Source organism: Pan paniscus, chromosome 15 (assembly GCF_029289425.2).
Source record: "Pan paniscus chromosome 15, NHGRI_mPanPan1-v2.0_pri, whole genome shotgun sequence".
Lineage (NCBI taxonomy): Eukaryota > Metazoa > Chordata > Mammalia > Primates > Hominidae > Pan > Pan paniscus.
Window position 1 is genome coordinate 57,699,980 of NC_073264.2, and position 26,190 is coordinate 57,726,169.

Here is a 26,190-nt window from a genome sequence, read left to right on the forward strand (position 1 = left end):
TTTATTTATGTATTGTCCCCTTAAGGAGTATTTTTAAGCATGCATTATGTTAGGGGAGTTTAATCTAGTACATTTCATTTATATGAAATAGTATTCATTTTATTAATGTGTACATCTGTGTTTCTAAGGCTGTAATATAGTTAGTGGTTTCTGGGAACTGGGGTTTTCTTTTTTAAGGCTATTAAAGTAAATGATTTTTAGATTTAATAGCATAATATTTAAAATGCCCTATTCTATTTGAAATTCACAAATCCTATTAATATAAAATTTTAAAGTTATAGGTAATATAAATCATTAACATGAACACCATTTAACATTATTTAATGCTTGAATTTCAAAATTATTTTCTAGGAAATGTCAAACTAGGTCTTATTTACTGAATAAAGAAGGAGTACTGAAGTCACTATCATTAAACATCTGTATTCTCATCCTTCATATGTTCCGGTATCACTAAAAGAGAAGGGAGCATGTTGATAGCATTGTATAAAAATTCTTTACCTCGGGGAAGATTTACATTGCTTATGATATCAGAGGAGGGTATATGTCGTGTCATTTATTTTGATAGTTACAGTGCAGGGGATGTATTTTCAACAGGCCTGAGAGTCAGCCTATCCTTTTCAAACTATTACCGGCCAAATGGAACTATAGAATTCATTCCACAATATTTGTTGAAGACTCATGTGAATTGAAAGTAAAGCTCTTATTTTTTATAATCAAAATTCAGTGCTTATTTTAAAGAAGGTAATACAAAGTTACCATTAAATAGGCAGTTTTTCAAATATTTTTTCAAAAAGGTGTAGTTTCAGGAAACTCACATAAAAATACTTCCTAACATCATTAATATTGTGCAGTAAGACATCAGCTCTCTTAACGTCAAGTAGATTACCTAGAATATAGGAATATTAATAATATTAAAGGTATATTGAAACTTTGCTTACTACAAAGAACGTACAATCAATTTCAGTAATCCTTAAATATCTTCTGGCAGATTGTTTTGTGCCAGTATTTAACTCATGGATTTTGTAATTTTATAACTTACATATTTTTAAACATTGTGTTGCTGCTAAAAATTAATTTGATTAAATTTTAGAAGGCGAAGACTTGATTCTGAGCACTGTGTCTGCTATTCTTAGAGCTTCAGCTAAGATTCCATTCAATAAAGAATAGAAAATTAAAATGCCATACCTTAGAGAATGCCGAATCTCTTGCTTAAGGGACATTGGATTTTCCAGCTCAAAGAGTATTTTAGATTATTGCCATAGAGAATAATGTGAAGCTCTTCCTAATTTCAGAAGTAACTATGCATAAGTAACAAATAGTTACCAAGTTTTTGTAGTTGAAGAAGAATGGAAAGTACTGGAGCATTAATTTCCATTCAGGAGAATATCTGTCTTGATCTGTGGTTAATTGATCATATATTTCTCTCATACTTGTATTAAAATTGCATTGACTTAGACTGCTTAAGCATATTAAGAGCTTGGTTCATTTGCATTTTCTTATAAGTAGAGGGACATATTAGGCTCAAATAGCAGCGCTTCATTTTGAAGGGAAAAAAAGCAGGGCAAAAACTCTTTTTTAAGACTGTAGAGTCTTTTCTGACAGCTAGTCAGAGTTAGAATTAGTTCAAGGAAATGTTAATAATGCACTGCCTGGCCTAATCCCTTTGATATCACCAGGTATCCTCCTGTTCATGGGTTAATTGCTTTAAAAGCGAAGGCAATATTCTGAGCGGTGGGCCGCTTCACCTTTTCACAGCTGTTACCATTGAGTGACAACTAAATCCCATGTGTAAGATGAGGAAGAGCTCAATCTCCAATTGGGAGAAAATTTATGTAAACCACAATCCCTTCAGAATGTGCGGAAGTCATAGACTTTCTTGATTTACTCTGCTTTTCCCAGAAAGCTCTATTGTTCACTTTCCTAAGTCCCATCAACCCTTTGTAGCAGAATATCACAGCGGCAGCAGATAGCTTGAAATATATAAATGCTATCATAGCTCTGATTAATAGCAGTGCTTATGAGTCAAGTCTGATAACAGTGCAGCTCTCCACTCAATTTCAGATACTGCTAATGGAATCTGTCTTCTCCAATTGTAATATGAGAAGGCCTAATTTGCCATGGAGCTTGGAGCTGTCACCAGTAGGGGATTGTGGGGTCAGATGGGAGCTGCCAGGTTTTTGCCCTGCAGCTTGTATCTCTCACTTTGAATAGAGCAGCCCCCTGCCTGCCAGTTAGCTGATAGGCCGCCGTGGGGTTTATGCCACTATATACAATAGGAAAGGGCTACATAGGCTGACTTTATAATTGTGAAGCTAGCTCATATTTGCACAGCTACTGTGCTGCATAATTTCTAATAAGTGGTTTTAACAAATGTCAGATTATGAAAAGTTTCCTCAATTACAAAAACTTATAAAACATTTAAATTGCTAAATCTGTTTCCTGCCGAGATTTTGCCACTGGAACTAGTCATCAGTTATTATGGTTTTGATAATAAATGCACATATTTCTTTAAATTACAAATAAAATTATAGATCATAACTCATATAGATTTGGTGCTTTTCAGAGCCATAAAAATAGAAAATAGTCTTAATGAATTGAGATATTAAGATACACTTCATAACTTTGCATAAGACTACTTAATATTAAATCTGTATTGTTTATTAAGTTGGTTAGTATTACTGATGAAAGTAGTTTAATACCCTCATTCTGTTGACTTTAGTTATTTGGATGTTCTACCTTGACTTCCTATACTTTTAGTATCTTAACATTGTAAGAATTACGTAGCATCTTCTAAGTTTTCAGTTAAAAAGGACTTAGCGTGATGATATGCCTTGGCCGGTGCCTTTGAGAATACTCTGATGGAATATCCTTTTAACCAATTTCAATCTTGCTCCTGAATGCAAAATACATTTTGAAGATTGAGTAACAAACTAATCTTGAGGTTTTATATGTTTTTATACATTTTAAACAAAATTGACTAAAATATGTAATTGGGGAGTTATTTTAAACCAGGCTGTACCATTGTGCAAGTTACCTGGCATACTGTGAAAACTTAGTAAAACGTGAAGTAAATTGCGGTTGTTCCTATAAAGCCTAGTTGAATGTTTTCTTCCACATATTCAGGAATAAGTTGATGGAGTATAATAAAATGAATTGTTTTAAACTTCAAATAGCTTTATCATTTAATAGCTAATGCACAACTCTTAATTCTAATGGAAATTGTGTGATTACATTTTATTTATGGGAGCTATTCCTAACCTTACTCCCTGCATTTTAGTTGTGCTTTTTTCCTTTTTGAAGGCTTTAAATTTTTTACTCTAATTTTATGTAGTGGTTTTGAATCAGGAATAATACTTTATACTTTTCCTTTTAGAGTACTGGTAGTGAATATTTATATAGCTGAAAATTCTGAGTAAAACAGTTCTCCTTTTGATCAAACCTCATGAAGTAGAACTAACCTTAGTAAGTTTTCATCTGGAATGACAGTACATTTTTCTAAAATGTGGAAGAAAGGACTTATTTGCAAATTCATTAAAGATGGAAATATTTTAAATTTTTTTAGGTTCAGTGGTGATGGCTTCACAGATGTACCTTTTATATCATGTCCTAAATTATTGATTTATGTTCTTAGGTCTAAACTTGACAATGAAAAGATTTATAATCTACTGCTCTTTCAGTGGCCTCATTCTAATTTTCCCACAGAGTACCTGGCACGTGTTAGATACCCAGAACATATTTGTTGAAAGAATGTTGAGTGAGCTGCCACCAAAAGAAGGAGGCTTAGCAGAACTTAGGTTTTCAGTAACTTAGCTCCCTAGTTTCACCATTTTCCAGGTAGACTGGAGAGAGAAATACATGGTGTTGATTATATGAATAAGCCTGAAGGGAACTTTTATATCATTTTCATGACTAGGACCCAGAAAGATAAGAATGTGGAAGGATAAGGGTGGTAGATTTGCTGTTCATTTTATCCTCCTTTATCATACTTCTTCCCTGTAGTCAGCTGCATTATTTTAGTAGTCACTATGAATTGACACTAATAGTAATTTATTAAACAATAACGTTCAGATGCTGCACTGTGGTCTGCCCAGTCAAATTCCACTTCAAGTAGGAATTCTCAGTACACTCAGTATAGACGTAGGGCAGTGTACCTTCCGTGTTGGGTTCTTTGCATGCAAGTAGCACTGAAGACAAATATATTCATGAATTTTATGAGGCATGTCAAATGTGTGTTCGGAAAGAATTTCAGGTTTCTGTTATTTGCCTTTTGATTAAGGGTTAGACAAACATGTGACTACACATGAAAATCAAATACTGTGTAGTGGAAAGAAAAATATACCTTATCAATAGCAAACCTGTGTCAATGGTGTAAATTGTAACCTCGTGATTTATCCATTGTGTCAACAGATGAATAGTATTCCATCAGTGAGAAAACTACTATGCAATCAGTACCTTTCTTAGGAATCTTATCTGGGTCTCATGAATTTTGTGGACCAAAAAAAGAAGACAGTTATGTTTTAAGCAGAGAATTCTGTTGCTCACATTTGATGCTTAATAGCATCACATCATCCTTACTCCAGTGGAGAATTTCTGTCATTTGCATGATCTGGGTGAGATTTTAAACACTTGACTGCCCTTCCCATACTATCTGTCATACTCTTGGTGTGTCTTTTTTTGTTGACTAAACACTCTGCTCTCCTGGAATGTGAATTACATGGTTTTATTGTTAACCTAAGTAAAAAGCAATCAGGAAGATTTATCTACTTCAAATATACTGTAAAGTATATTTTTTATATAAAATATAAAATTATTTATATAAAACAAAATGTACTTCAATGACTTTTGGATTTGGTATTTTGAATAATCTATATCAGTGCTTTCCCCCGTTATTATGAGATCTTAGAATTAAGTTTACCTCTCTAACAGTGTCAAAACTTGATTTTGATTATTGGTATTGACAGGTGAGTGTCTTTTATAATACAAGGGCTGTGTTATTAAAATTATCATAGTGGTGGTGTTTGAAGATTGTGATCTTTTCCTCATATGATCTAATATGATTTTTATCTTTCTGTAAGTCAGATTAGATGATTAAAATATGCATTTCATTTGAAGGAATACCTCATTTGACCTTGCTCTGCTGAGGCTCTGTAAGAATTAGATTGAGAATGGAAAACATTTTTTTCTCATATCTAATTTATCATAAAGTGTTCTCAAGTTAAAATAGAAAATAGTTTAAACTATTAGCCATATATCTGTGAGTTCTGGTGAAAAGAGTTCTCATTTATTCACAACCTCATTTGAATTTCTCTTTTGCTTTTAGTTTGGTTGAAGTAATAATCAATTTCAGTGGGAAAAAAATGTCTTTTCACTTTAATGGGCTGATTTTAAGATTCTACTTTAGCATGTTATTAACTCCTTAGTTGCTTTTTTAAAATAATAAGCATATTTGTTCAAAAGAATAAAATGGAAATTGAAAACAGGTCTCCTGGATTGCCAAGTGAAAATACAATCATGTTTTTGATTATGTCATTTTTATTTGAAAAAAATCATCAGACTTACTCTACGGGTAGATGACAATGGTTTGTCTGTCTTATTTTGGGTGTACTTTTATTTACAGTTCATCTGCACTTTAGACTTTATGGATTATAAAAGATAGCTTGTTTTGTGAGCTCAGATTAACAATTTCATTTAAATCTCCTATTTAAATAATGTCAGGTTGGACATTCCTTCCATTTATTTTTAAAAGATTACTTAAATCAGAAATTTGGACTACCAATTCATTTAATAGTATTGTATGCAAAAGATTTATGAATAATATTTTGCTCTACTTATATAATTTAACTCCGCCAAAAAAAATTTAAATATATGTTGTAGTCTTTCCAGGGGAAAATTTTTGTATAGAGTATGTCTCCTGATTAGAGTTATTCCCAAAAAGAGATTGCAACTAACTTGTCTGATCACTCACTCACAGGTTCCCTTCATTGATAGCGATGATAATTGGCCAGGATCATAAGATAATAAAGGCCCCAGTGATCAAAAAGGATAGTGGATTAATTGGAAGCTCTAGGAATTCTGTAAACTCATAGGAAAATTGCTTTCTTTTAAACTCATAATAAACGGATGATAAAAGTGCTTCTCAGTAATCTCTCTTAGCAAGTGTAAGACTAGATATGCCTTCAGATATATTTGTAGTTATGCTTTTTGTAGCATCGCAACCTCATTTGAATTTCTGCACAGGTAAAAAAGCCTTCTGCACATTCAACTTTTTTTTTCTAGCTCCAATATGTAGTGTCTTATTGATATGGAGGGTTCATTGTTGTTTGGCTCAATAAAATATAAAATGGGAAATTTGATGTGTTTTGTTTGAAATTTCACAAAAGTTTGAGAAAATTAAGGAACTTTCTTTACAAATCAATGTGTGAAAGGCAATATGAGTAACTGTGAACCTATATTTTATTTTATTTTTATTTTTTGGAGTCAGGGGTATCACTCTGTCACCCAGGCCAGAGTACAGTGATGCTATCATAGCTCACTGCAGCCTCAACCTCCTGGGCTCAAGCCATCCTCCTGCTTCAGCCTCCCACATAGCTGGGACTACAGGCATGTGCACCACGCCCAGCTAATTTTTATTTATTTTTATTTTTTAGTAGAGATGAAATCTCACTATGTTGCCCAGGCTAGTTATGAACCCCCAAGCACAAGCGATCCTCTGCCTCAGCCTTGCAAAGTGCTGGGATTACAGGGATGAGCCACCATGCCCAGTCTATATTTTATTATTCTCTTTGAAATATTTATTTTATAGACAAGGAATAAAGTAATATGAAAATAGAAAGTTTTTAAAAATAAATTATTACTTCTATACCCTTGCCAAAAGAATATTTAAACACTTGAATTAAGGTACAGAATGATAAAATAATATCCCTTAGTTTCTGGAAGATCTATCCATATAAACATCATTTTATTTAAGAAAAAAAATCAATGTAACAAGTTTAAAATGAATTCTTTAATTTTTCCCTTAATAGCATTTGTTACCAAGACACCATTTATATAATAGTAAAAGACAGCAACAATAAAGGACATGGCTCTTAAACAAAATTTACCCCAAGACCAAAACATCTTTTGTCTTAATTTTTTGCAGTTTAAAAAAATATTTCTTTCCAAATAATGGCGTAAGTAATTTTATCAAGCATTATTTGAAAATGTTTGGACCTACATTGAGGTCATTAGAAACCATTTCTACTTGGAGGGCATTAAAAACCACAAATAAAGTATGTCTTAAATAATATATATATGGGAAACAATTAGTTTTTCAAAAAATCAAATAGTTTTTCTAGGGACACACACACATATATATGTGAGAGTGTGTGTGTGTGTGTGTATATATATACACACATATACATATATATATAGAGAGAGATATTTTTAATTAAAAAATATATCAGGCCAGGCACAGTGGCTCACGCCTGTAATCCCAGCACTTTGGGAGGCCAAGGTGGGCGGATCACCTGAGGTCAGGAGTTCAAGACTAGCCTCAACATGGAGAAACCCCGTCTCTACTAAAAATACAAAATTAGCCTGGCGTGGTGGTGCATGCCTGTAATCCCAGCTACTTGGGAGGCTGAGGCAGGAGAATTGCTTGAACCTGAGAGGCGGAGGTTGTGGTGAGCCGAGATCGCGCCATTGCACTCCAGCCTGGGCAATGAGCAAAACTCCGTCTGTCTCAAAAAAAAAAAAATATATATATATACACACACACACACACACACACACACACACACACACACCAATATGCTGATAGGTTATCCAATATTATCAATAGTCCAAAAATATTTTTTTGACTTTGTAATACATTATATAGAAGATTTTAAGTTCTTAAAATCTGGTTTCTTTATAGTGTTTTGATTAGGTTACAGTTAAAAATTTATATTCCTCTGGGTCTTTTTTTAATAAATATAGAAAGGTCTGTTTCATACCTATTTATTGCGTTTAATTGGATGAGAACCTAGAGAAGGGGCAAGTATCCTAGTCTTAGAGAAAATATTTCAGGGAATACTTGCAAAACACGATGCTTATACTGAGTTGTAAACAGTTACGTGGGAGTTAGCAAAGTGAAGGCAAAACAGTGTTCCACATACAGGTTAAACATCCCTAATCAAAAAATCTGAAATCTAGAATGTTCCAAAATCTGAAACTTTTTGAATACTGACATGATGCCCAAAGGAAGTGCTCATTGGAGCATATTGGATTTCAGATTTTCTGATTAGAAATGTTCAACTGATATGTGTTCTTCAAATATTCCAAAATCTGAAAAAATCCAAAATTTGAAACACTTCTGGTCCCAGGCATTTCAGATAAGGGATCCTCAACCTGTATAGAGAACCTCATTTGCAAAGAAACCCCGAAGTGGAGAAACAGCTTTTAAGTATAGGGACTTGCAAGTCATTTAGTGTTGATGAAACATAAAGTTTGATGTGTTACGTTAAAAGACCAGATCATGAAAGGTTTTTTATGTCATGATGAGGGTCTTATATTATGTTTTATCATTAAAGGAGAGGTCATTAAAGGGTTGGAGTCAGAAATGTGAGGTCAGATGTTTTGAATCTCTTACTCTGTTGGCAATGGCGGGCATAGGATTGGGGGCAGATGGCTTACCATGTTGTTGGATTGGTTTGAGTCTGAGGTGATGATAATAGCTAAAATGGGATGGTGGTGGTATGGATGGAGGGAAGATTAGCTTTAAAAATTATTATGAAATGAAATTGGCAGGATGTGTTATTTTCAACAGAGAGAGAGAGAGAGGGAAAAGAAGCTTTGATGATCACTACCAGGTCTCTTAATTAACTAGGTAGATAATGAAAGTCACTAAGATAGAGAATACAGGAGTAGGAAATCATTTTTAGAAAAGAGAATGAGAAATTAATTTTGTACATGTTGACATTGAGGTTCTATGGGGCATCCAGAGTTGTACTGGCATTGGGGTGTACCATAGTTGGTTGGAGATATTTAAGTCCAACAGTACAGGAGAGTGCAGTGCTGGGAACAGATCTGTTTTTTTCAGTTTGTGGTTAGCAGTTGAAATCAAGATAGTGGATAAAGTGACTCTAGCCACCTAGAGTGTGTAGAGTGAGAAAAGCAATTGTCTGAGAATGAAATCTGGGGAAATAACCAGCTTTAAAGAAATTAATGGAAAAAGAGGAGACATTCAGAAAAAAAACACAGAAGGAAGATCAAGAGCCAAAAAAGGAAAACCAGGGGGATATGCGGTCCTAGACATCAACTCAGTAAAGTGTGTCAAGGGGAGTGGTCATCAACAGGGATCAACACAGCAGAGAGGTCCAGAAAGCCTGTTGTCACTGGAGACCTCAGCAAGAGCAATTTCACTAGAAGGCTACAATGAGAAGAGAGGTAGAGGCTGCAGATGTGGACTTGTGAGGCTGATACTGAGCCTAGCCCTCACCCTGAAATGTGTCTTCATGAAATCATCCCTGATGCCAACCTGCTTTGTAGTCATTTATCTTTGTCTCACTAAGGTGAAATGAAGAATGCTCAGATAATGCATAGGAAATATGACTTGAGCAATATAATGAGACTATCTTCTTACAGAATCAATGAATTAACTGAAGACTTTCAAAGTCTTCAGAAAATCATCATCCTTATCACTACTGGCATCATCCTTTGATGTGTCAGCACAAATCACAGACATAACTTGCTGTGTCCTGACGGGGTCATGGCTCCTTAGTAGCATGCATGTGAAGCCATGGCACTGGGCCACAGACCTGTATTTCTACATTGCACTCAGCCTGCAGACTTACTAGTGCACATGTACCAACTACTGGCAGACTTTCAGGACAAATACTTTGTTGTATTGAAAATCTTAGGATTTTGAGAAAAGCTTTTTAAAACTCTGTTCCATCATTGGCTGCTTTCAACAGTAGAGTCTAATCTTGCTTAACTGGCCTGTTCCATCCACTAACAATTTGATGTTCCCTTCCCCAGCCCACTTTTCACTCCCTGGTATGACTTTAGCTTTCATTTCACTCATTTCATTGATGGCTCACACTGTCTGCGGTGTAATTGGCACCCACAACCCTTTGCTCATCCTTCTTATCTCCTCCATTAGCTCCCTACTGGCTTTACTTCCTTTTCTATTCAGTCTAGGCCCCATGATTCATTACTTTAACTCGCACTCTTCTCCTTCTGTCCTTTTGCCCTCCTGTCCCTCTGACCTAGTAAAGCCTCAAAGGATGGCTCCATCCAGCTTCTCCAGGATAAAATAATATTTTATTTTATTATTATAATAAAGCCTGGCTCAGGCTACTGCAGACCTATCCACAGCCATGTGTACTGACACTGCTGCTCCATCTCCACAGTCTCTGTAGTCTTCAAACTCAGCTGAGCATTAATTGCTACCTACAAAGCCTTGTGTGTATCCTTCTTGAGCTGTGGAATTTTTCCATAACAGATGTTTCAAGTTATCTCAACTTCTTCATCCACTAGTTTGTATATGTTACATGGCAAATAACTGTTGATTGATTCTGAGTCTTAGCATAAGGTAAACTTTAAAAAAAATTTGTATTAGCAGAGGAGTCTTCTTATACATGTAGCTCTGATAAACTGGCTCATGATCTTCATGATCTTCAGTATGTTTTCGTTGCTGCATAACTGGATAAGGTGTGAAGGGAAAACAAAAACAAACAAAAAACCTCCTGATTTGGAAGACTTAGCTGAACCTATCTTTGGAAACAGAATCAATTAAACATGTATGTGTTACTTGGACTAAATCCAACATAAGCCCATACAAAATGGTAGTTCAAGCATCTCAAGTTTTTTAGAGAACGTTAGAATCTATTGTTTAAATTGTCTGTCATCCTCTTTGCAAAAATCCAAAGTCATTTGGGTCTTAAAAATTATTTGGATAATTTTTCTTCCAAAATGAAAAGAGATGATGATTAGTCAGATACAGTAGACAATTTGGTCAACATTTAAATAAGCAGTAAATAGCCCACATGTTAACTGTCATAAACTTTTAAAGGCAGTGTGTTGAAATATGTGCATTTTAAGGAGCATTCAGAGTTTGACTTATAAAAATCCTATTGAAATCAAAGAAATTCATACAGGCTTATCACATATAGATTATTGTACGAAAACATGAATACTGGGTCCTCCAAAACATTTCGTATTCTGTATATCCTATGTGTGGACGTACACATGACTTTCTGCTCTTGGAGGCATACCTCCTCTCTTCTGTTTTGCACAAGACTAGGAGAACAGGAGCATTTTATTTTCAGAATTTTTTCACAGTTTTCCTTGAAAAAATAATGAGAAGTATACTAAAGAGGGAAGACAGTGTGTTTCAGTCAGGGTTCTTGGTTGCAAGCAGGTGACTCTAGCTGTGGTTAGCCAAAAAGAAACATAGTAAAATGAAGTCGGAAAGAACTCTACAATTCAATAATAAAAAAGCAAATAATCCAATTTAAGAAATGAGCAAAGGGTCTGAATAGACATTTCTTTAAGGGAGGTACACAAATGGCCAATAAACACAGAAAAAGATGCTCAGCAGCATTAGCCATTAGGAAAATGCAAATCCAAACTTCAGTGAGATGCCACTTCACACTGACTAGGATGGCTAGAATTAAAAAGCTAAATAGTACGTGCTCACTAGGATGTGGAAAAATCAGACTCTCATACACTGCTGTTGGGAAACAAACAAATTGAAAGATCCACTACGCTTTTGTGTGCAGTACATTAGGACACCAAGGCAAATTCCTGTAGACTTAGTTTGATTTCCAGGCAAGTTCATCTGATGCTAAAAAGGTTGAGATTTTAGATTTGATTTCCATTACTGGTTTCATAATCAGTTACCTTGTCTTCTACTATTTTACTCAGCGGTTTCACAAATTATTTCTGTAATGCCAAGGAAAATCAGGTGAAACAGTACATGGATTGCAAAATCATCTTGACCTTAGTGGGGAGATGGAGAGAGAAAATTCAGATTATAGACCTTGCTGATATGGGATTAGTCTTCAGTAAAATACTCATGTACCTAACTTTGTGTAACAATCTAAGGTAACCAGATAAATGTTATCATCGAAGTCAAAAATTTTACTTTACATTCTTCAATTTTTAAAACCTTATGAAATATTTGAAAAGGCAGTTAATGGAGTTCATAATTCTAATATTTAATGTCAACAGTTCAGATGCTTTAAGATGCCTTTCTGAGCGTAAGAATATGTGTTAATCATTGTAGATTAGTGAATGTTGAGTTTTCTTCCTGAGGATTCATTTATATCAGGATTTTATTCTGCTTAGCTTCAGGTAACACATTTCTGCAGGAATGTTATAGAAATGATGCTGTATTCTTTTCACTAGAATAGATTGGGAAGCATATGATGTTTGTCCTATTACTAATGCTGTTAATTTTGGTCCTGTGGTTAAGATTGTGTCTGACAGTTTTCACCACCGTAAAGTTACCATTTTTCCCTTGGTAATTCATCTATTTATAGGAGGTACCTTGAGAGACTAGACATATTCTGTTACTCCAAAACTTTTACCCACTAGTTTTGGTATTCATTGATTATTATTAAGATGGCTGCCAAATGGTAATTTCTAATTCCATCATTTCTTCTACAGTTATTAGTGACTTTCTATGGAAAGGCCAATGATGTCCTTCTCACCTATTTATTTATATCACTGGATTCATGGTTTCTTATGAATTAAGTGATTTACAAGCTGTTACTATAATTATTTTTGATGCTTAAATTATCCCAGATTTGCCCAGTGGGAGCCTCTTTAAGCTGGCTCCTGTGTCCTTCTGTCATGCCCCCATCATTCTTTGAGCACTTCTTTACTTTCTGGCACAAGATGTTTCAGACTAATTTTGTGCTAGAGCTACCCTGGCTCTAGAATCAGCCATTTCTCCAAGGATGCTAATTTCGGTTTTAAATAGAGGAAGGAATATTGTATCTTATGCTGACTTTCCTGAATAATATTGATATATGAAACATAGAAGTTCCTTTATAAATGTTAGAAATACTTTAATTTGTTCTTTCGTTCAGTAAGTTTCCTTTGTGTGTTTGGGGCTACATACTTCCAATATAAATGAAATTTAACTCCAATTCACATTTCAAAAACAATGTTAAAGTAATTGTTACAGACAATTAAATACTATAGATGTACAGAATGGGCTAAAAACCTAGGAATTGAAGAAACATTTGAGAAAGAAGTAGGATTTAAATAAATAGAAAGGAGCAGGGAGGACTTTAGATTCAAGGGTACAGAATGAGCAAAGGTATAGTGCTAGGCATAGGCATGTCTTATTAGGAAATTTTGATGAGCCTGACTAATTGGTGGCGAGAATAATGTTGATCATTAGTGAATGAGTGGGATCCAGTTTATTGGAAGCCTGGATTCTAGGCTGACTGATTTAGAACTTATCCCTCAAGCAGCGGAGAGTCCTTAAGTTTTTGGGCTGGGTAGTCATAAAGGATATGTTTTAGGAAACTTGATGTGATGTTATATTGCAGAATAGATAGAAAAACAGAAGACAAATTAGGGAACTCTTAAAATAATTAAGTGTAAGGCAGTAAAAATACAAATAGGAATGAGTAGACAGGAAAGTAATTTGGAAGGAAGAAATAATAATGTGTTGAATCAGGATCGCTGGAAGAACGGGAAGCTGAAAGAAATGGGAAACTGCTGATTTTTTAAGAGAAAGAAAACAGAAATAAATTGCAAACAGAAAATCAAAGTAAAAACAGGTTTACTGATATTGAGATTTTTATTTAATCATTTAAAAATAATGATTGACTAAAGCCATAGAACTACCCTGTAACTTTTTATACAAAAGGATACAGTTGAAAATCAATGGTTTGGAGCTATAGAATATGATAATTGTTGGACGCAGTAATGCTTGCTGAATTTTCTAACACTATTAGAAATAGGCATTTCATAATAGCTTTCATTTTCATAGTTTTAGATTAATAAGGAAATAGAAAGTTGTTTTGGTTTGATATGCACTAGTAAATTCATCCACACTACCAGTCTCAAAACAAATCTCTGAACCGAGATCCAGATTCCTGATTGTTTTAAATGGTATGGGTTTTGTTGGCATTTGTGGGTGAGAAATTTGTTTCTGAGTGTAGCATCTGATTCTTCTGGTGTTATTGAAATTCACATTCCCATCTTCTTCTTTAGAAAAAAAATTAGTTTTAACTTCACCGTTGTCTAAAGAAAAAAAACCCTTGCAAAGTAAGAAATGCACCGTATAAGATATTGAAATCATCAGATATTGTGATCAAGACATTCTTTGCCATATGCTGAGAGATGAAAATAGAAGGTACCTAGGTCCAAACATTCTACCTGAAGTGAGAATGCATTTTTCTGAATAAATATTTTTTCATTTCATTAATATTTACAATCAAACATTTAGGTCTTAACTAGGCCATCCTTCTTCATGGATGGAGCAAGAAAATGACACAGGTTTGTTCTCTCTGTAGCTACTGTGTCTTCAGGTTTTCTGAACTGGCGTGAATCCTAGCAGTTAACATCTGAGGACTGAACCTCATTCTAGCCATAGGTTAGTTTATTTGTTCATTAATAGGTTAACATATGAACTTCCTAATTAAAATCTGTTGAAGGAAATTATTATATGAGTTAATGTATTAACCATACAATGTGTTGGAGTAGTGCTGGGTGACTATCATAATTTTTGCTGGTACAGTTTACCAAAAGGAAAATAAAGTTAGTTCTTTTTGTTGGGAAAGAAGATTTCATGTTATCTGTGTTTGCAGGCTTTCTGGCTCATCTGCTGGAGGAATCCTTGCTGCGGGGGTGTTTTCATTTTCTCGTCTAACATGGCAGTGGTCCATTGCAGCAGAGGTTTTTAGCTTAAACAATCTCTTTGTGGGGCTGCTTATGGCTCTTACTGTACATTTTGAGGAAGCAGCAACTGCTAAGGAGAGATCAAAGGTAACCTATTTTGATCAAAGTGAAATCAGTTTTTGTTTTAATTTTTAGACAGATGTATTTCTTTTTAACTTTGGCTTAAATACCTTTTATCTATTCTGATTACAGTCGGGATAATCTAGCATGCTGAGAGAGAAAATGATCTCAGTCTTTTTTATTATGGATGGAACCAGGATAGCCCTTATAAAACATGGCGCTTTTCTTCCCTCAGAGTTCAAAAGTTTTTTGGAGAATTAGAGGATTATAAAATCCCCTGTGTGTCCGGTGGGAAAGATAGGCTTGTTGGTTAATTCACCATCATTTGTTTGTGTATATTATCAGAAGGTGCCAAGCTCTACACTGGCCCCCTTAAATTAGGATGCATTGACTCACTCCTTAATTGCCAAAAAAGGTCAAATTTGTAATCTACTAACTAAAAGAAGAGTATCAAATATAAACCATGAAGTAGTTCAGAAGAGATTACAATGAATTTTAAGACAAACACTATCATCAAAATCACTTGACATGTGAAAGAACCCTATCTTCTAAGAACTTAGAGTCTACACATTGGGAAATGCCAAATCATCTTAGTATAGGCAGCTTTGAGTTGTTAAAGAGTGTAGAAACAAAAGAACATCATGGTTTATATGTGGTTTCCTGTGATGCTATTAGAGGGGGTTTTTGGCTTAAAAAATATCTGATTATGTTAAAAAATTATTCAATACACTTTTTAAAGAGTGAGAAGGCACACTATTCAGGTTCAGGTATAGGGACAACTGCAATGGGGTTTTGTAGTAGGGGAAAGAAATCAGGCTCAACTCCAAATACAAGGAAAAGTGGGAATTTATAGCCAAGGAGCAGTGTGGGAGTCAGTGTATGGAAAATTACTGAGAGGAAGCATCAGCGGTAAAGGGAGATTTGACTGAATTCTTGCTGAAAGCAAGCCAGGGTGATCAGACATCACCTAGGGAATGGTAGTGGATGAAGAACTTGATCAGATATTGAGAATTAGTGTTCTGGCTAAACTGACTTGACAGGATTGATGCTAAAACTGGACAATGCAGAGATGAACATGGAAACTCAAAAGTCAGGACCTAATTGGGAAGAGTTCAGAGGAGCCTGACTTGAGTTTGGTCAACGAGAGAATCTTTGCCAGTTATGAAACTAACACATGTTGGAAAAACTCAAAACCAACACCCAGAGATAACCAGATTTCTAAATAAAAGAGGCTATATTTCATTTGTTTAATAGGAGAAAAAACAATTGCTGAATTTCAATTATAGATTTTACTTGAATAAGCATTACACAATACCCTATTACTATTACAACTTATCTATTTATCATACAGGATTTTCTAAAAGTTGGTTTGAAAACAGTTATTTAAGATCAAATTGCAATTATTTGATGAACTTGGAAAATATTAACAAAAATAATAGTAACAAATATGAATGATTATTAAAATAACTGCTTGCATCTTAGAGGTTGATTTTAACCTAACTTATGATACGAATGCTTGGTTTTAATATAAAAATGGCTTTTTATTATGTTCTTAGAGTTTTAGGTGAATTTTTTACTTAATTTTTTTTTTAATTTATTTTCAGATAGCTAAAATTGGTGCTTTCTGCTGTGGCCTTAGTTTATGTAACCAGCACACAATAATACTCTATGTTTTGTGCATAATACCTTGGATTCTCTTTCAATTTTTAAAAAAGAAGGTACGTTTTTGAATTTTGTAAAAAAAAGTACAATATTTTACTTAGGTCTAATATAACATTTTTGTCATGAGAAAATTTCAGGCTTTAATTTTTCTTGGGTTTCATGTAAAGCATAAATAACCCTAGGGCCTAACAATATTGACTGAAAAAAATAGGATTTACAAAAATTATGCAGTATTGATTGCAGTGGCATCTGGCCTGTTCCATAATTTTATGACTGATTCTGAATAGCATCTTGATGAAAGTAGGCTGAAAGGACTTAAAGCAACAATATCAAATTTTCTTAATTATCGTTTTATACATTCTAAAACACAGAGTGGTGTGCCATCATACTTCATTTATTTAACTGTGTGCCGAGTCCTTGCCCTGTGCCATATGCTTGCTCCATGTGCTGAAGAGTCAGCTCTCAACAAAACAGACATCGCTTCTATTGTGAACTAAATAATAAAATCTCTGGTAACAGTATTGTTTTCTCAAAACGGTTCCCTAGAATTAAAAATGATTTATTGTTATTTCTTCTTTCTCTGTAAGAAAAAAATGATTGTTAATTAAAATGGCAATATAAAGCAACAGGAAAATTACTTCATTAGGCAATGCGAGATTTAGGTACCCAGAGGTTAAAATAGTCTATATACAAAGCCAGCACTAGAGTCTTTTTACCTTATTGTTTGTTTGTGTACAAACTCAGCTTTACTTATCCTTTTATTATTTGTTCATTATACCCAGCTATAATCAGAATTATAATAGAAAACATTTAAAACAAAATTACTATCTAAAAATAGGGAAATAATTATACCAAAGCTTTAGATAACTATATTTACTGTACTTGAACACATTTTGCTTCTTAGCTTCTTAACAGTAAAGCAAAAAGGGTAACACGGAGGTTATAAAATTTTTATGATGTGATTAAAAAGTAAGTAAAAAGGGCTGGGTGCAGTGGTTCACGCCTGTAATCCTAGCACTTTGGGTGGCCAAGGCAGGCGGATTGCCTGAGCTCAGGAATTCAAGACCAGCCTGGGCAACACGGTGAAAGTCTGTCTCTACTACAAATACAAAAAAAAGTAGCTGGGCTTGGCAGTGTGCGCCTGTAGTCCCAGCTACTCAGGAGGCTGGGGCAGGAGAATCGCTTGAACCCGAGAGGCGGAGGTTGCAGTGAGCCGATATCGTGCCTCTGCGCTCCAGCCTGGGTGACAGAGCAAGACTCCGTCTCCAAATAAATAAATAAATAAATAAATAAAAAATAAGTAAAAGGGAAACATAGCAGTTGACAGGAAAGAACTTTTCCTTGGCACTGAATTTTGTGAAGTCAATCACATAAGTCCTTATGTAAATCTTATTAAACAGCATAACAGGCAGTGTCTTTAACAGTGGTTTTATAGTGTATATAGCAAGTTCTTTATATGGCCTTTTATTATATAAACCTTGATTAAAAATGGAGATACGAAATATAACTCAGTGAAGCTTTTCCATGGAATACGAGAAAGAGGCCCAGATATTTCTCTTGTGAATCAGTGGGGGTGGATGGATACATCTCCCTCTAGTATTGGTCATCTTAGCCAGACTTCTGACCTGAACAGACATCAGAGGGGTGCATTCTTAGCACATATTTCATGTTAATTGATTGAAAGGAGAGGCATATACTTTCTGTAAAACATGGAGGATTCAGAGTTGATAATTTCAGAGCCTGGACTAAGGGCCTGTTTTCCCTGTACTGAGGTAAGCTACCAGAGAGTGATGAAATTGTGAAAACTGTGACTCTTTATTTCCCGTTAGTTAAAAAGCACAGGCTAGAAAATAAGGCCTACCAATGAAGTAACAGGGTAGTTGGATCTCACTGGGAGATGATTGGAGACAGAGCAGAAAGTCCTGAGTCAGTTGGTTTCAACCCTGGCTGCTTACTTATCTGAGAAGCTTTTAAAAAGTCTGTGTTTGTTTGTGTGTATATATACACAGATGTACATATGTATATAGTAATGTAGGTACATATGTACATATCTGTATGTACATACATACATAGGGGCGTGTGTGTGTGTATATATATATGTATTTATTTATGCTACAAATTGATTCTACCCCAAAATAATTCTGATATAAGTGTCTGGGGTGAGGCCCAGACATCAGTATTTTTAAGAAGCTCCCCAGGTGATTTTAATGTGCAGTTAGGATTAGGAGCCACTTATTCCCCAGCTCTGCAATAGCTTTCATGCAATTGTCTCCCTGTTTATTTCTCACACAAAAGGAAAATTCTGCAGCAACTCATCTTACCATTCTAAATTCAACTTTATAATATGCAGAAACTGTGCAAAAATAAGCATTTACTTTTTTAAAAACTAATTTTAAGAATAGCAAAGGCATGTTGTTAGTTATTTCTTCCACTCCTTTGATGCCATCATTTTGTATGCATCTCATTACTGCTATAGAAATCTCAAATGAAATCAGTACTGTAATAAAACACTTCATTTTCAATTAAGAATGTTTATTTGAAAATGCTAATATAAATCAACTGCTTGTTCTACTTCTGGTGAATGTGAACCTTGATTCTTATATTCATTCTCACATATGAATTTCTCTTTTTTGTAAAGGAAAAATTGGCAATTTCCAAATACGATATTTGTGAGAGACTACCTTTCCCAGTTACTAAAGTAAGCAGTATTTGAATCTTGGTTCAGATACACAGGAATTGATTGAATATATCAGAATTCATATTATTTTGGATTTAATATTTATAAAACTCTGTCGATATTGTCCTTTAAGAAAAGTATTTCACAAATGAGAAATATATTTTCCCAAATAAGGTATATGAAGCAGCATTGTTATAACAACTAATTTTCTTTAATATTCTATCCTATATGTAAGTTGAGGAGAAAAAAAGCATTTGGATGAGCTTGGAGTTTATATAAAAGCTAGTTTCATTTATGCCAAACATTTCTGTGAAATGTTCAAAACGCTTGTAGAAATAATTGTCAACATATAATCATAGTAATATATATAGTTGAAGTCTACTCCTAATGATGATGACAAAGTGAATTGGTCTTAGAATTGTATTTTGGGCATGTTCAAAATCAGCCAAACAACACATAATCACTTCCAAGCAGGTTATCTTAGCTGTGCAATGCTGCTTGTCATGACATGGTTTTAAATGTAAGTGATGCAATAAACTTGATACTCATGAGCCTTTGCTAATATTATTTGCTTCACTCAGCTTTCACCTGCCATGCAAAGGAGTTCAGGCTGATGCAATTTTCTAGTAATCCGTAGTAATCAGAAGGTTTAACATAGTATTCTATGGTGACTTAATATAAATTGGGAGATCAGCTCTGAGTAAACATATTTGATGTTTTCCTTGATATGTTCTTGAAGTTCCGGGATGAATCTACTAAAATAAACATTGTTATACCACCCAATGTGCTCTGATGCAGGAACTCTCCCTGGGCTCTTTGTTGAAGTTGAGCCTGTACTTCTCTGCTGGTTTGCTACCCTATGTCCACCTTCCCATCTCATCTTACCTTAATCATGCCCGGTGGACCTGGGGAGACCAGACAACACTGCAAGGATTTTTGACACATTTTCTCAGGGAAGAATATGGAACCTTCAGCCTGGTAAATTCAGATTTAAAGCCCTTCTAAGGAAACAAGTGGCAAAACTTCAGTGCTCTGCCTGGGCCTTGATTAAAAAAACAATATTTATCAATGACAGTAGATCAAATGTTTGTTTTGGTTATTTATGTAACAAAGTTGCCCCTTGGAATATGGCCTTTGATATATGTTAGAGAAAAGCCGGAATCACTTAATTTAACATCATGTAGTTGTATATCCTGAATATACTTTTTAGGATAGCAGTCATTAAAAAGTCTTCCACCTACAGTCGAAACATTTCAGTCTTGTTAGCAGTGAGTCACTATGGGTACTTGATCTGTGAATAAAACTATTTGGAAAAGATTGAAGGAAAAAAAAATCCTCAATTTAAAAAATTTTCCTTGACCAAACCACTTCTTATTATTATTTATTTATTTTTTACATATTTCATGAACAGTTTTTATGTTAATGTCTAGTTTTTGAAACTCAAGACATATCTGTAAATGCCTCATGAGCTCACTAAATGGAAACAGTGTGCTCCAAAGAAGTTCAAAAGGCCTTGCTTTTCCTAAGACATATTAGGGGAACACATTAAATATAGTCGCAGTAAAGATTATCTGAAAAATGAAAGGATGAGCAGAAGATTTTTTATTTTCATATAGACAGTTATATCAGGTTTTTCTTTCTTGGTTTGTACTTTTGTGTCCTACTTAAGAAGGCAAGTCTCAGAAGAGTATGTAGTATATAATACCACTTATACAAAACTCTAAACCATGAGAAACTAAACAATCTATTGTTCAAGGGTACATACAAAAGTAGTAGAACTATATATTTATAAAAAATAGGGAAATAACACCAAATTCAAGGTAGTAGTTACTACTGTGGGATAAGGAAGAAAAAGTCTTTGAGGGCTTTGGGAGATACCTTATGATATTGATGAGGTTTTGTTTCTTTTTAAAAAAAAGAATTTTTTTTTTTTAATTTTGTTTTGTTTGTTTGAGATGGAGTCTTGCTCTGTCACCCAGGCTGGAGTGCAGTGGCGCGATCTCAGCTCGCTGCAAGCTCCGCCTCCCGGGTTCACGCCATTCTGCTGCCTCAGCCTCCCCAGCAGCTGGGACTACAGACGCCCACCACCACACCCGGCTAATTTTTTTGTATTTTTAGTAGAGACGGGGTTTCACCATGTTAGCCAGGATGGTCTCGATTTCCTGACCTCGTGATCCACCCTCATCGGCCTCCCAAAGTGCGGGGATTACAGGCGTGAGCCACCGCGCCTGGCCAGTGAGGTTTTGTTTCTTAAATGAATGTTGGATCTGTAGATTTTTAAAAAGCTCTTTGACCCTTAAGATGTATTATATATGTTTTTTATATGTAGGTGATGTTTCATAATAAAAAAGTATTAATTATTTTGACTTAGAGAGTTTGATACTTTACATTTATATTCTACTTTAATTATTTTGGTTATTCCAGAAAAATATTGTCTGAAGACCATTCTAGATTTCAAATTTATATAATTCATACATAATTGTGAAATTATAGATGAACAAGTTATAATGAATTTTAATCAAAGTGCTCATAAAGAGCTTAAGGAAAGTCTATAATGGAAGCATAAAAAGGTTATTAATTTATTAACATGTAAATCATTTTTGCTGGAATAGTTTAACTGATTTCTAGCCAAATATTCTTTTCTTTCTTTCTTTTTTTTTTTTTGAGACAGAGTCTCACTCTGTCGCCCAGGCTGGAGTGCAGTGGCGTGATCTCGGCTCACTGCAACCTCCACCTCCTGGGTTCAAGTGATTCTCCTGCCTCAGCCTCCTGAGTAGCTGGGATTACAGACATGCACCACCATGCCCGGCTAATTTTTTGTGTTTTTAGTAGAGACAGAGTTTCACCATGTTGGCCAGGCCGGTCTTGAACTCCTGACCTCGTGATCTGCCCACCTCGGCCTCCCAAAGTGCTGGGATTACAGGTGTGAGCCACCGCACCCAGCCTGCCAATTATTACTTCTAAAATTCTTCCTAAAGGGTGGCCAAATTAGTTTTCACTGACTTCTGTTTAAAAATTCAATAAGACTCTGAACTAAAGACTTTGAGTGAAGAGAAATGATACATTGTACATTTAAAACCTGTGTCTTTTAGACATACAGCCAAAAAGCATATGAAAAAGTGCTCAATATCACTAATCATTAGAGAAATGAAAATTGGAACCACAATGAAATACCATCTCACACAAGTCAGAATGGCTATTATATGAAAAAGTCAAAAAACATGCTGGTGAGGTTTTGGAGAAAAGAGAATGCTTATACACTGCTGGTGGGAGCGTAAATTAGTTCAGCCATTGTGGAAAGCAATGTGGTGATTTCTGAAAGAACTTGAAACAGAATTACCATTCAACCCAGCAATCCCATTATTGGCTATATACCCAAAGGGATATAAATTGTTCTGCTCTAAAGATACATACACACGTATGTTCATCACAACACTATTCACAATAGAAAAGACATAGAATCAACCTAAATGCCCATCAATGGTAGACTGGATTTTTTTTAATGTGGTACATATACACCATGGAATACTACACAGCCATAAAAAAAGAATGAGTTAATGTCCTAAGCGAACTAATGCAGGAGCAGAAAACCAAATACCACATGTTCTCATTTATAAGTGGGAGCTAAACATTGAGTACACATGGACACATGTGTACTTAAGGGCAGAGGGTAGGAGGAGGGAATGGATTAAAAAAACTACCTATTGGGTACTATGCTTATTACCTGGGTGATGAAATAATCTGTACACCAAACTCCCTTGACACGCAGTTTACCTGTGTAACAAAGCTGTAGAGGTACCCCGAAACCTAAAATAAAAAAATTGTTTTAAGAAAACCCGAACCTTTTAAGATTATTAAAATACAATAGCCTAATAAAGCGTCAGTTTAATGCTTGTGCAGATAAACTTTTGTCTTTTGTGTTTAGGCCAAATCTGAAATAGGATCCAGTATGTCTGAAATACTGCTGTGAGTATGAAATATTTGAAACTATTTTAAAATGAATTCTCTATTAGTTCCTTTAAGTGATTTTAGGGATTTCTGAGTTCATCTCTTTGTAACAAAGTATGTCTGAGAAGTAGTTGTTACCTCTACAGTTAACAGTTGTTTGTGTTTACAGTTGTCCCTCAGTATCCATGGGGTATTGGTTACAGGAACTCCTAAGGATATAAAAATCCATGGGTGCTCAAGTCCTGATATGAAATGGCATAATATTTGTATATAACCTATGTACAACTTCTTGTATACTTTTAATCATCTCTAGATAACTTATACCTAGTATAATGTAAATTCTGTGTAAATAGTTGTTATGCTGTATTGTCTAGGGAATTATGACAAGAAAAAACATCTGTATATGTTTGTACAGACAGTTTTTTCCCCAACTTTTTTTTTTTTTTGATTTAAGGTTAATTGAATCCATGGAGGCAGAACCCATGGATACAGAGGGCCGACTGTACTGTCAAATATTTTTAGCACCTCCTTCAATAAGATAGAGCTTAAAATGAGCAATAAACACAACATGAATATTAGAATACTATATAGAGCATTTATAGAACTAAAATGTTTCAACCTTCAATTGAACAACTATTTTCTTGTTATTTTGGTTTTTAGTATTTCAGAGTTTAATTTATGTAATGTCTCCTATGACTTCTTTAGGCTATCCTTGCCATAAGCTCTATCTTTGGCTTACATATTTTTAACATCCAACCTTATTAGAGCTGGCTTAAGCAAATATATTTTAATGTATATTATTTAATAGTGTTCTTTGAAAACTGGGTTAATATTTGCTTTAAAACCTACAGATTAAGACAAGTGGAAAGATATCCATACCAACTTGATACAAAATTTTGGAAGAAAATAGGTTTCTACAACACTAAAGTGATGTCCTAACTAATTACTAATTTGGAACTCTTGGGGCTGTTTGAAAAAAAACTATGAGGAGAATATTTCAACTTTATATGTGAGGCAGTTTATGAGTTCTCACAGTTTCGGTGTAATTTACTTACTAGCTTGCTTTCTTCCAGCCATCCTTCCTTGCTTTCTTTTTAAACAACTTCTTTTTTCTACTTCAAAAAAGGTACATAAGCTTTATAGAAAACTTAGAAAATACAGGTAAGCAAAAATAAGAAAATTAAAACTACCTATAAATCCAACATGCAGAGATAACCACGTTTACTTATCTGTTAATGACTATATTTTTCTAATATTTTTAAGATTTTTATTTCTTTCTAAAAGTAGGATCATAGTAAACATACTGTTTTATTAGCCTGCTGTTTTTCACTTTACATTATATCTTGGAAATATCTCCTTGCCATCAGTTACTTTCACATAACCTTTTGATGATTCTCACCATTGATTTTAAATATTTCTTTTTATGTGTGAGACTTTTGTGGCTTTCTCATTTTCGCTGGGGGAATGTAACAAGAAGCTCAGTTTTCTTTTCAAAAATAAAAATGGCACTGAGTGCGGTGGCTAATGCCTGTAATCCCAGCATTTTGGGAAGCCAAAGTGGGAGGATCGCTTGAGCCCAGGAGTTTGAGACCAGCCTGGGCAACGTAGTGAGACCTTGTCTCTGAAAAAAAAAAAAAAAAAAAAAATTTTTTTTTTTTTGAGATGGAGTCTTGCCCTGTCACCCAGGCTGGAGTGCAGTGGTGAGATCTCTGCTCACTGCAACCTCCGCCTCCCGGGTTCAAGTGATCTTTCCACCCCAGCCTCCTGAGTAGCTGGGATTACAGGTGTGTGCTACCACGCCCAGCTGATTTTTGTATTTTTAGTAGAGACAGTGTCTCACCATGTTGGCCAGGCTGGTCTCAAACTCCTGACCTCAAGTGATCCACCTGCCTCGGCCTCCCAAAGTGCTGGGATTACCAGAGTGAGCTAACACAACCGGCCTACAAAACATTAAAAAAAAAAAATAGGCATGGTGGCATGCGCCTGTAGTTGCAGCTACTCAGGAGGCTGAGGTGAGAGGATCGCTTGAGCCCAGGAGGTCGAGGCTGCAGTGAGCCATCTTCATGCCACTGTACTCCAGCCTAGGCAACAGAGTGAGACTCTGTCTCAAAAAATAAAAAAATAAAGATAAAGACAGTCAAATGTCATATCAATGTCTTTGAACTTTCATTTTATTCTGCTTTGCTCCATGCAGAAGGACTCACTGCCTGCTCTTTTCTATCTACCTTCCAGAGATTGTTACAGCATTAAGGATAACTGGTATATTTTGCCTTAGCAAACCCTACATGAACTCCAAAGAACTCTTGAGAGTAATCCTAGACCATATGTCTAACTTTTATTAGTTGCACATAAAAGTCATCTATTGGGACCCTTAAAGGCCTCCTTTACATTAAAATAATAGCAGCCTGTATACCCAGAAAAAAGACTTGACAAAAGTGATGACCACTCACACCCACACTTCTGTGTGGACCAAGTCGTCATGCAGAATGAAGGCATAATCTTAGCACTCCCTGAATGAGAATGTCTAGTCTTTAATAGTTTCAGGTGGGCAGGAACATTGAAAAAGGCAACTCATAATTAACTTATGAGAAAATCCTTCAAAATGATAGAAGCTAATCATCTACCCTTTTCCAGTCAAGCAAATTAAATTTTTTCCCCATGCATATCTCTAAATTGCAATCCTGTACAAGGAAATTATTGAATCTAACCTTAGGCAGTGACCATCTTTTAGCGCTTACACTTAAGCAATAGATCTCCAAGAATAATTTTGAGACTGACTTCATTCCTTTTGAAGAATGGTTTGAAATGGGCCTCATGCTGGAATCAATTTTTTCAAGTGTATTTGAAAGTGAGTAAGGATATCTTCTCATAGTAGATGAGTCTTCATTAGTAAAATACACATTGTATGGTTTCTATAATTATGGTATCACATTTTCTCCAGTAAAATTGCCGGTAGGGAGAAG

The 26,190-nt window shown here is 34.9% G+C and overlaps 1 protein-coding gene across 8 annotated transcripts in view; it reads left to right on the top strand.

The window, feature by feature from the left end:
- TMEM260 (transmembrane protein 260) overlaps nt 1-26,190 on the top strand; it is a 94,443-nt gene that overhangs the window by 9,130 nt on the left and 59,123 nt on the right. For 6 of the 8 annotated variants that reach the window (XR_008620891.2, XR_008620892.2, XR_004666189.3 and 3 more), the window contains exons 4-7: nt 14,790-14,967; nt 16,545-16,658; nt 20,078-20,257; nt 23,205-23,245. Coding sequence is in view for 3 of the 8 variants with exons in the window: in XM_003831677.6 (XP_003831725.2) it covers nt 14,790-14,967; nt 16,545-16,658; nt 20,078-20,257; nt 23,205-23,245 (513 nt within the window). In the remaining 5 variants the exon portion in view is untranslated. The remainder of the gene's footprint in view (nt 1-14,789; nt 14,968-16,544; nt 16,659-20,077; nt 20,258-23,204; nt 23,246-26,190) is intronic. The other 2 variants (XR_010109759.1, XM_055097633.2) reach the window with 1 other exon arrangement.